Source organism: Canis lupus, chromosome 1 (genome assembly GCF_048164855.1).
Source record: "Canis lupus baileyi chromosome 1, mCanLup2.hap1, whole genome shotgun sequence".
Lineage (NCBI taxonomy): Eukaryota > Metazoa > Chordata > Mammalia > Carnivora > Canidae > Canis > Canis lupus.
This window is the reverse complement of record NC_132838.1, coordinates 2,083,464-2,095,000: the sequence shown is the minus strand read 5'-3', so window position 1 is coordinate 2,095,000 and position 11,537 is coordinate 2,083,464. Positions and strand designations below refer to the sequence as shown.

The 11,537-nt window shown below is 52.1% G+C and overlaps 1 protein-coding gene and 1 long non-coding RNA gene across 2 annotated transcripts in view; one reads left to right on the top strand and one right to left on the bottom strand.

Moving 5' to 3' along the window:
- LOC140628632 (uncharacterized) overlaps positions 1–7,836 on the bottom strand; it is an 11,527-nt gene extending 3,691 nt beyond the window's left edge. Inside the window, exons 1-2 of the long non-coding RNA XR_012026677.1 lie at positions 7,620–7,836; positions 4,010–4,117 (exon numbers count right to left, since the gene is read on the bottom strand). This is a non-coding gene — a long non-coding RNA (uncharacterized lncRNA). The remainder of the gene's footprint in view (positions 1–4,009; positions 4,118–7,619) is intronic.
- The window catches only part of SALL3 (spalt like transcription factor 3), a 21,201-nt gene extending 12,738 nt beyond the window's left edge, over positions 1–8,463 (top strand). The window contains exons 2-3 of the mRNA XM_072817910.1: positions 1–2,305; positions 3,476–8,463. The exon at positions 1–2,305 is cut by the window's left edge and continues 1,201 nt beyond it. Coding sequence (XP_072674011.1) covers positions 1–2,305; positions 3,476–3,907 — 2,737 coding nt within the window. The 3' untranslated portion in view covers positions 3,908–8,463. The remainder of the gene's footprint in view (positions 2,306–3,475) is intronic.
- The last annotated feature ends 3,074 nt before the right edge of the window (positions 8,464–11,537 follow it).

Sequence of the window (11,537 nt, the reverse complement as noted above, 5' to 3'; positions counted from 1 at the left end):
CGTGTCGGTGTTCGAGCCCAAGGCCAACGCCGAGGACCCGTTCTTCAAGCACAAGTGCAGGTTCTGTGCCAAGGTGTTCGGGAGCGACAGCGCCCTGCAGATCCACCTGCGCTCCCACACGGGTGAGAGGCCCTTCAAGTGCAACGTTTGCGGGAACCGCTTCTCCACCAAGGGCAACCTGAAGGTGCACTTTCAGAGGCACAAGGAGAAGTACCCACACATCCAGATGAACCCGTACCCCGTCCCAGAGTACCTGGACAACGTGCCCACCTGCTCCGGAATCCCCTACGGGATGTCGCTGCCTCCAGAGAAGCCGGTGACCACCTGGCTGGACAGCAAGCCCGTGTTGCCCACAGTGCCCACATCGGTGGGGCTGCAGCTCCCGCCCACCATCCCTGGCGTGGGCAGCTATGTGGACTCGCCCAGCCTCACCCCTGCCAGCCGCTCCCCACAGCGGCCCTCGCCCACGTCGAGCGAATGCACCTCTTTGTCCCCTGGCCTCAACAGCTCTGAGTCGGGCGTCCCTGGGACTGCCGAGTCCCCGCAGCCAGTGCTTGGTGGGTCTTCTCTGACCAAAACTGAGCCCGTGAGCCTGCCCGGCGCCAATAGCAGGGCAGGGGACATCCCTCCCAGTGGGCAGGTCTCCAGCACGGTGTCCACAGCGGCGGCGGCCCTCACAGACAGCAGCATCTCCACGGGCCTCTGCAGCCCGGTCCTGCCAGCCAGCTCGGACCAGTTCAAGGCGAAGTTTCCCTTCGGGGGGCTGCTGGACTCCATGCAGACATCAGAGACCTCCAAGCTGCAACAGCTGGTGGAGAACATCGACAAGAAGATGACGGACCCCAACCAGTGCGTCATCTGCCACCGCGTGCTGAGCTGTCAGAGCGCCCTGAAGATGCACTACCGGACACACACGGGGGAGAGGCCGTTCAAGTGCAAGATCTGCGGGCGTGCCTTCACCACCAAGGGCAACCTGAAGACACACTTCGGGGTGCACCGGGCCAAGCCACCCCTGCGCGTACAGCACTCGTGCCCCATCTGCCAGAAGAAGTTCACCAACGCCGTGGTGCTGCAGCAGCATATCCGCATGCACATGGGGGGGCAGATTCCTAACACGCCACTGCCAGAGGGCTTCCAGGACGCCATGGACGCTGAGCTGCCTTACGACGACAAGGCGGCAGAGGCCCTCAGCGGCTACGATGATGACGCGGACGAGAACTCCATGGAGGACGACGCCGAGCTACAGGAGCCGGCCGGCGACCCGCCCAAGCCACTCCTGGCCTACTCCGGCTCCTGCCCGCCCTCACCACCCTCCGTCATCTCCAGCATCGCCGCCCTAGAGAACCAGATGAAGATGATGGACTCGGTCATGAGCTGCCCACAGCTCACCACCCTCAAGTCTGTGGAGAACGGGTCCGGCGAGAGCGACCACCTGAGCAATGACTCGTCGTCAGCCGTGGGTGATCTGGAGAGCCGGAGCGCGGGCAGCCCGGCGCTGTCGGAGTCCTCGTCCTCCATGCACGCCCTGTCGCCCATGAACAGCAACAGCGAGAGCTTGCCCTCCAAGTCCCCGGGCCTCAGCAACCAGGAGGAGCCCCCGGAGACGGCCCTAAAGACCGAGAGGCCGGACAGCCCTCCCCCCGCACCCGAAAACGGGGGTGCGCTGGACCTCACGGCGGCCCCGCCCGGCCGGCCAGCCATCAAGGAGGAGGCCCCCTTTAGCCTGCTGTTCCTGAGCAGAGAACGGGGTAAGTGTCCCAGCACTGTGTGTCGTGTCTGTGGCAAGCCTTTTGCTTGCAGGAGCGCGTTGGAGATCCACCACCGCAGCCACACTAAGGAGCGCCCGTTTCTCTGTGCGCTCTGCGGGCGCGGGTGCTCCACTATGGGTAATTTAAAACAGCACTTACTGACGCACACGTTGAGCGAGCCGCGTTCTCAGTCCTGTGACCCCGACTCTGCCCTAGGTCCCAGCCAAAGCACTCCTAGCCTGGTTGCCAGCTCCACGCCCACCCTGATCAAAATGGAAGTGAATGGGCACAGCAAGGCCCTCGCGCTGGGCGAGGGCCCGCCGCTGCCAGCCACGGTGCAGGTGCCCCCAGGGCCTCAGGCGGTGATGAGCCCCAGCCTCGCGCCCATGCTGGCCCCCCCGCCACGCCGGACACCCAAGCAGCACAACTGCCAGTCATGTGGGAAGACCTTCTCCTCGGCCAGCGCCCTCCAGATTCACGAGCGTACACACACCGGGGAGAAGCCCTTCGGCTGCACCATCTGCGGGAGGGCATTCACCACAAAGGGCAACCTCAAGGTAAGGCCCGGGCTTGTGCCCCCGCAGCCCTAGAGCTTCTCCCCACCCTGCCCCCGGTGATGTGCTGCAGGCCAGCCTTTTGCTGAGGTCCTGGCCGAGGAGGACATGCTGAGGTCCTGGCTGGGGGCAGAGATGTGCGGGGGGAGCCCAGAGGGGGAGCGCAGTGTGTGCTGCCCACGGCACCTTCAGAGTCTGATGTGTGCTTCCCAAGGTGTGTGTGCTGCCCACAATACTGAAAGGCTCACCTTGCAAGGCTGGTAGGCTGCCCTCCCAGGGCTCACATCACCTCCTGGGGGCCGACCACATAGGCACTGCTCCTGGGCCAGCAGTCCCGGAGTCTGGCACAGTCTTGAATCCGGTGGAACACCGAGAACCAGATAAACTGGGCTCTGAAACACTTGCACAAGATACAAATGATGCAGATTCTGTGCAGAGGCTGGGGCTGCATTCTGCTTCTGTCCACGTGGCCGCCAGCAGGGGCTGGCAGGCCTTTGGTGAAAAGCCCACCAGCGTGAGTCGGGCCAGGGTAGTGTTCTTGCTGGAGATGACCACAACCCTGTCTGTTCTTCCGGGAAATTGGGGTGTGGACAGAATGCCAGATGAGCAGCCTCAGCTAAACGTGCCCCTTTCTGTCCACGTCATGTACTTGTTTGGCTCGTGATGTGCTCCTCAGGGTCTGGGAAAAGCTTGAGACCCGTGGCTGCTCCATCCTGGTAGGACAGGAGCTGCCCAAGGCCCCGGCTAGCCACACGCATCTTCCATGTCAGGCCCAAGGAAGCTGGGAGTTCAAGTTCCCCGCCATCCCAGGGCCAGGCAGGGGCACAAGGGGCAAGGCTCTGTGCCCTCTGGGGTTTGCAGCCTCACTGGGGGTCTGCAGGCTGTCCACCGTCCGGGGAGAGCAGCAAGGGAAGAAACGTACACGAGCACATCGAATGGTTGTGCTCTCTCTATTTCATAAAGAGAAATAGTGCATATTTAAGGATAAGATGCTCAGAAAGGCTCACCTGTTTTATCGTCCCCACCTCATGCTCTCAATGGGGAACAGGATCCAGCGGTGAGAGCACCATGCTGGGTTTCTGGAGGATCGTGGGATGTGTGGAGGCAGGCCTGTCCCTGCCTGTGGGCTGGGCTTGCTTACCTGTACCTTGTCTCTCTGTGTGTCTCACACAGGTGCATATGGGCACGCACATGTGGAATAATGCCCCCGCGCGGCGTGGCCGCCGCCTGTCCGTGGAAAACCCCATGGCTCTGCTAGGTGGTGATGCCCTCAAGTTCTCAGAAATGTTCCAGAAGGACCTGGCGGCGCGAGCCATGAATGTAGACCCCAGCTTTTGGAACCAGTATGCTGCAGCCATCACAAATGGGCTGGCCATGAAGAATAACGAAATCTCCGTCATCCAGAACGGCGGCATTCCCCAGCTCCCAGTAAGTCTCGGCGGAAGCGCCATCCCCCCCTTGGGTTCTCTGGCCGCCGGAATGGACAAAGCACGCACTGGCAGTAGTCCACCCATCGTGGGTTTGGACAAAGCGAACTCCGAGACAGGAGCCAGCCGGCCGTTCACACGGTTTATTGAAGATAACAAGGAGATTGGCATTAACTAGGTGTGCACAATCTCGGCCCAGCCGCTCCATCCCATGCGCACAGTGTCAAGTGCGACCGTCGGGCTGCACAGCCTCGGTCCCCAGTTACCCTTGAAATTTTACCTGTAGCAGAAAATACGTCCGCTGTGTGGCTGCTAGAAGGTGGTCTCATACGCGCTGCATGGTACATCTTTCTGCAGTGAGCCTGACTGTTGTTGGGGACCCTGTGACCTTTGAAATAAATGTACATCGAAAAGATAAGTCCTTGTAAAACCACCTCCCACCTCGGGAATAGAAAGGGCTCAAACCACATCCACTTCGTTCCTCCCAAAACCTGATAACCCCCGAGAGGGAGAGAGAGGGGTCCCTGTGGCGTTCCAGCGACCCTCACTTGAAGGTTTTGTCCGAATTCCTTAGAAACTCGAACTCTGTTTTTAGACTATTGAAGATGTGGTCAGGTGCTGCCGGGGCTGTGTCTCACGGCCGTACCTTCATCTGTAGTATTTATAATGTTAAGATTATGCGGGTAACAGCCCCAACTTTAAAGGAAGCTTTTGTACTGCAGAATACATCTGGCTATGTGATTTTTTTTTTTTAAGTGGAATTTGTTTTACTATAAATAAGTGCGTTATTTCAATGCAGGCAAATTGTGAAGTCCCGCTGGGCAAGACCGCATGCTTTCCTGTGCAAGTACCTGTCAGTGACGAGCCTTTCTGTTCCTTTTTTAAAATTTTTTTTTTTTTAATTTAAATGTTTGTAGCTGCTATGTGGACAGTTGCTCTCTAGAGTGGTCTGTAGCCCAGCGATGGGAAACAAGTTACAGACAAACATCACCGTAAATTATTCACAACATTATAAGTGGTTGTGAGGAAATATTTCACGTTATCGAAGTTGTACAATAAAAAGGTAATGTTTGTATAATGTGGTTGCAAACTCTTAATTTATACTATTGCACTTTTAGTATTTTGTATTAGGGAGGTTTGTCTATAATTTGAAGACTTAAAAAAGATGTAAAGTATTTTATAAATAGTACTTTGATTTAAGGAAAATGAAAAAAAAAAAACTGTTACAGTTTCTTGTTTTGTCCTAAGGTCAAACAATATGAGAAATCTATGTCACTTAAACAGAAAAGCCACCAGGACTTGTCTGTTCCTCAATAAACTAGGGCCTGCCGTTTCTTAAATTAAAATGATTTATTTAACTTTTCTACAAAGCCCATTTAAAAACCTCGAACCCCCCACCCCTTCACACAACCTTGATGAATCAATCCTGGGCCCATGGCACCGAGACGAGTGAACGGAGAGAATAGGTGGGGCGCTTTCCTGCCCCCTTCCCCCCTCTGCCCCTGGCAAGAGCGTGACTGCCCCCGAGCTCGGGCTCTTGCGCACAGCACCCCCGGAGGCACTATATCTGGCCATGGTGGCAGCCGGACCTGGGACAGTTTCTAAGTTCCCGGTTTATTTATTATCTTCTCAGATGAAAACAAAGCACAATGTCCAGTGATCTTTCAAAACACAGTGTGAAGCTGCTGACTTTGCTTAAACAGCCTGGCATCAGGAAGGGGACCCTCGGCAGGGTGCGGGGCATGGGGCGGGCTTAGAGCCCGTACGGGCAGTGTTGTGTGTTCTACCTCATTTTGTGCGTTTGCAAGCGTGCCAGAGCCCAAGACGGCGAGCTTCGTCCGACGGCAGCATTCTGAGAGGCCGCGGCGCCCAGTGGCCTTCAAGGTGTGCGCCTGAAGTGGGAGCCGGACAGTGACACATCTTCTTGGCTGAGACAGAAAAACAGGACAATCTTCCCAACATGACCACGCAACAGTAAAGTCACATCGTGTCACCGAACAGAACGGTTGTGCAGACTCCTCAATCAGCAGATTTCGTGGTCTCTTCCTGTCAGAGATGAATGCTGAGCTCTCCCACTCTGTCCCCATGGCCGGGGGGCCGTCCCTCCTCATGGGAGCGGTGGGGGCTCAGGGCTGCTGCTCATCAGCAGTGGAATGTTTTTATTATTTATGTGTCCTTCTTGCTGTGATTTTGTTTTGGGTTTTTTTTTTTGGTGGGGGGTCAGTTAGTATTGGTACCATGTAGTGTTCTCCTCCCAGAAGGATGTGTATATAACTTAAAAAAAGAAATGTAAAGTGTTGTAAATAAGATGGTTCATGAAGGGACGGTGAGATGCGCCCCCTTCTGTATTCAGGACCAGGCTGTCCCTCTCTGCGTGGTGAAGAGAGACGCTATTTTTCTACTGCAGCACCATGTAGGGCCGGGACCCCGGAGCCAGCTGGCATTCTTACCGAGATCCAATATTTTTTATGATAAATCTGTGGCTCGACACATCTACTGATTGAAATGGATGTCTTAGACTAGGTTACTATTTTTGTCATATGGAAATGAATAAAATGCAGGATGTAATATGACTTCTGAATTGCGTTCCTTGATTATTCAAATGGAAAATGTGGAATTTGAGGTTCTGGTCGTTGATGGTGGACGTACATCTGTGGTGTTTTCTCCGAGGAAAGTCAACAAGGGTTGACAGCTTAGATTTAAGCAATATCTAAATGTGTATCTTGATTGGTCTTGAAATTTTTATTTTTCACTTTTTTTCCTAAAAAAAAAAAATGCGACCTCCTAATTGTGACTTTATTTTTTAAACATCTGTGATGGAAGATGTAGTAGAAGTTGCCTCCTCGTTAGAGACTGCTGGCAGTGTCCAAAAATGACCACACTCTGAATTGCCTTCCCAACGTCAACGTGAAGTGAGAATAATCTTGGCTCTTGGGAAATAAATCGTGTGCACCGAGTCCTGGTCCGGGCAGGCGCAGGAGGGGAGGTGCTGCTCGAGCCCCGCACTGTGCAGCAGCCACTGGTACCTCCCGGCCCTTTGCTCTGGATGGAGGATGTCTTTACTGTAGAAGAAGCTTTCCCTCACCAGTAACATTTGATAAGACATAAAACTTTAAATAATTTAATAGCTCCTGGATTTCAGCATATCCGATCCGTTTCTTTTTTCAATAGCAACCGACACCTGGAGGCCGCGGCGATCGGTGCCTGGGAAGCCGCGGGCGCTCGTGAACTCCCTGCCCGGCTGATCGGCGGGCACAGGTCATAAACCACAGGCGCTAAGCCGTGCTGGCTTCGGTGCTAGAGGGGAAATCAGTAGACACGAGCCGACCGAGTCAGACCGTAAATTCAATCTGTTTTTTAAAATGGTGAGGAGATAAAGGCTCTTACCGTTTAAAATAACACAAATTGAAATGCAGGGGGAAAACGAGACCTACTTATTTCAAAAACATTTCCAATGTCAAAAACCAGGGCTGTTTCAGCTTAACAAGCATGGATATTTACTTCTTCCTGGCATCAACTCTATTTTGCTCAGACCATGCATCAAAGAATCATAAATGCCAACAATCTCTAAAAAATATTTATTTAAATATATTTCTATTCTGAGTTCTTTACAGGAACCATTAACATTTAAAACTAATTAAAAAGTATTGCTGAAGGGCTAAAAAGCAATTGGTTTTAAACTCCACACTGTTTGGTTCTATCCCCGTGGAGTCAGTGGGTCCCCCTGCCTGCTTCTCCTCCGTGCCCGGCAGATGCTGCCCACCCACGGCACACATTGGGGCTGCCTCTCTGTTGGTGTCCGGCCCAGACACCTCCGAGGCCTGTGTTTCTTTAGACTGCTAATGCCACAGAGGCCCAGGGCCCCGGCTTCTCTTCCCAAGCATGCTTACCACGGAGCAATCCGTCACATGCGTGGGACTCCATGTTCAGCGTGCAGCTGGTGGCTCCGTGTCCAGCATGTGGCCGGCCTGTGGGCCTTGGGTTTCCATCTTTTGTGTTAAACTCCTGGGTTCGTTTGCTGATCACTGGTGCTGAAGTAGAAGCGGCCTCTGGCACCGTGCCCCGAAGAGAAGCAGGCCGTGAACCGGTTCTGCGAGCGGGGCTGTCAGCTGGTTTGTCCACTGTGTTAAGCTTCATCTGTAGAATATTCTATACAAAGCTAGGGAAATAGCTATCGTCCCTTTACTTTGGCACATACTGGGCACATACTGTTGGCATCCTTCAGGAAGGGAGCCCCTCAGTGCCACCACCAGAGACAGCTCTGCCTGCACTCCTGCTCCCAAGTTCCCAGGCTCGGGTGTCGGCGTCCCCTGCGCCGTCCTGCCAGCGAGCTCTGCGGGTCACGGCCAAGGCGCTGGGTGGACGGGCTCTGCTCCCCGACCTACAGGAATGGCATTAATATCCTTGCCAATTCTAAAATCCAGGGTAGTTTGTCTTTCTTTTTTTTTTTTTGAAAGAACTGTCACTAATGTATACCTACCCTTTTCCTCCCAAAATTCACTAGACAAATTGACAGTATTTATATATATAGAAAATACAAATGATTACTTAAGAATATAAATATGAAAACTCTATTACAAATGACTTTGCGAAAGAAAAATCTGTGGAATCATTTTTGGACCGTGAGTAAAAATGTGTTGGTATCTCTGATTATTTTAAATCGTGGAATTTATTTGAAGCTTTTAAAAATGCAATTCTATTTAAGGTAAAATAAAAGAAGCTCTGTGAACCTTATGCTTACCGCATTTTCTATCAGGAAGAGTTTTCGAGATGCCTGCTGCTGTGCACATGGCACACACGGGTCCACGCACAGCTCCTCGCTCACACTGAATACAGACACACGTACATACACATTCGGAGGACTATAACATTAACAAGCGGTGGTTATTTCTCACTGTTCTTTGTAGTAAAATTTTAGAGAACATGAACTATCCACTTGGGTTTTCCTGCCCTAATCTATCACTGTGTCTGCATGTTTTGCTCTGACCTTGGAGGTGTTACAGATCATACTTGGACAGCTCTGCCTCCACTCCCCCCCCCCCCCCCGCCCAGGACTGAGCTGGTGTTTCCCGAGCGCTGGCATGACCAGGCCCACAGTGCGAAAGGAGGGCGGACATGAGCGCGCTGGTGTCCCGTTGGGCCAGGGCTCCTCTGCGTCCCCGAGCGCTCTGCCCTGAGGAAAGGGGCTGGGGTTCCTGCATCCACGTGAGTCACTCCCTGTGTGTGATTCAAAAGTGCAAATAAATGTCTGATCTCAGCAGTTCCCAAAGTGATGATTTGTGAACACAGGATTTTGTAAGCCCCCAAGCACTTTCTAAGTTGGCATGATAACACCTCTTTTTAAATTCTAGAATGACCTATAAACTGGAGTTTGGAACAAAGTGGGCAGCCTTCTCTTCAGGGGTCTTCCTGGTGCTCTGGGTAGTCACTAATCCCATTTATTTATTTTTAGCTTGATGGAAGGACACTGAATTTTAATCACTTTTTACAATTAGGGATATAATACCTAAGACACAAATCTTAACATTTCTTTACAGATTTTCATTTATTATATGCAGAACATACAATCCTATTGGCTGGGTGAAGGACAGTTTAAAAACTGCTCTTGTTCCGACCTAGAATTACCAGGAAGAAGTCTGTCCTGCCCTCCCATGAGCTCTGCCACTGCTGAAGAGCCAGTGGGCTTGGAGACCCTGTTCTCCACACTTGTGATGGCAAAAGTCGTAGGTACGTGAGGGAAAGTATGTGGAAACTTACACATACATTTAAATAAGGATAAATCAGGTTTTGAATTTTAAGTCCACTTTCCTTTGCAAGTAAGCTTTTCCGTAAGGAGTCCTCTGGGATCGTAAGGGCTCAGTGGCAGCATCTCCTTGTTCTTCCCTCTCGGGCATTTTATCTCTAATTCCATGTTTTGTTCTATTTTGCTCTATGATGCTTAGTGCCAGCACGTGGGGCTGGCCTTGGGGGCAGCAGGCAGGAGGGTGGGCTGTACCCCTGAAGGCCACTGAAATGCAGGGCTGGGGGCCACTGACAGGAGAGTGCTCTGGCCCCCTGTTCCTTCTTTGGGGCTTTGAAACATTTTCCTGAGTATTCCAAAGAAGTAGGCATCGTGAAGGCACTCTCTCTCTTTTTTTTTAAAGATTTTATTTATTCATTTGAAAAACACAATGAGGGAGAGAGTGAGCACACGAGCAGGGGCAGAGGGCGAGGGAGAAGCAGGCTCCCTGCTCAGGGCTCGATCCCACGACGCCGAGATCATGACCTGAGCCGAAGGCAGACTCTCAGCCGACTGGACCCCCCAGGCATCCCATGAAAGCACCCTTTATAAAGGGTGAGCCGAGAAATCAGTTATGTGGCATCAGCAGGTAGACCCCTGCACTGAAAATCAGCCTAACCAGCCTATGATCTCAGCCAAGAAGCAGCTAGATCCTTATTTGCTGTGTTTTGAGGAAAGAGTACCAATCATGAGAGAACCAATCTGGAAAGCCATGGAAGTAAGAGCAACCGCAACATAAACCCTAAGAAAAAGCACCCCCATCTCCAAGCTGTTTCCCACGTTAAGCTCATAGGTTTTCTGTTAGGAGCTACAGGCAATATGAGGAAATAACTTCAATGAATATTTATAGATGATAAGCTTTTCCTGAAGGAAATGGCATACACATTTTTCATAATCTCAGTACACCTCACAGGACTTGCAACAGCCTGGCGTGTTGTCCAAGTTAGCAGCCCTGGAGAGTCTTGTGCATCCCAAGGATTCTGGTCTGTATAGAGACGCTCTGGGTTGCTCCTCACTGGTGTCGTCATCTCCCACCGGGAACTCACCTCCTGGCGAGCTGTTCCTGCGACTCCAACTACATTCGGACCTCATTCCCCCAACGTGGTGAGCTGCTTTGCTGAGGAGCGCCTGAAGCAGGTTAGAACCAGTCCCTCTGTTTGTAAGGGTTGTTTGTAAGGGTGGGCCCCACGTTCTGAGCCTGTGCACAGCCTTTGTCTTCCGGGCTCTTGAATTAGAAATTTCTAGAAACATAGACTCGGTGGTCCACAAGGAAAGGGAAGTCACGGCTGGTCTTGGTATTTAACCGAAGACAAATTCAAGGTTTTCTCACAAGCTCTGCAAAGAGAAAGTCAGAGGAGTGAGCATCTGACACCCTCTCTCCTTGGCTACCAGCTTCCGTGCGGCTCAAATAAAGCCTCCCTAGTGGGGTTCAGCCCAGTGGGCCCACGGGCCCAAGCTAACACAAGAGTGCCTTCCCGAGGGAGACGGGAGACTCTGCTGGCAAAATGCACCTGTGCTCCCAGGGCGGGAAGGGGACAGACGTCTGGGCAGAGCCTGCTGGCCTCTTGCTGTGACTGTGAAGGGGGGCCATGTCAGCGCGTCCTGCCAACCTGCTGCCTTGGCCCTGGGAGCATGGAGAGTAACTGTAGACTCGGGCAAAGTTATGAGAGCAGTTAAGAGTGTGATCACAGGAAGGAGATGTCACCAGACCCAGAATCCAGCCTTCGGGAGCCAACTGCAGAAAGAACATTAGTTCAAGACCTTGCAGGACAGTGACGCCACCCGGCTCGTGATAAAGCTCACTTTAATGAATATTCTTAAACCCCAATCTTTATCTTGCAGTCTGTGATAAGAACTAATTTAAATTGTTTTGATCTTGACGTCAGTATGTTGTAGAAATGTCCACTCTGTTGATAAGCTCTGTATGCCTGAGAGTGACTCCTCCAACGGAGAACTTTCTAAGGAGATGCAACTAATAAGGCTCAGTGAATATGTTTGTCCAGAATAACAAGGAAAGCTTTTTGAGCAG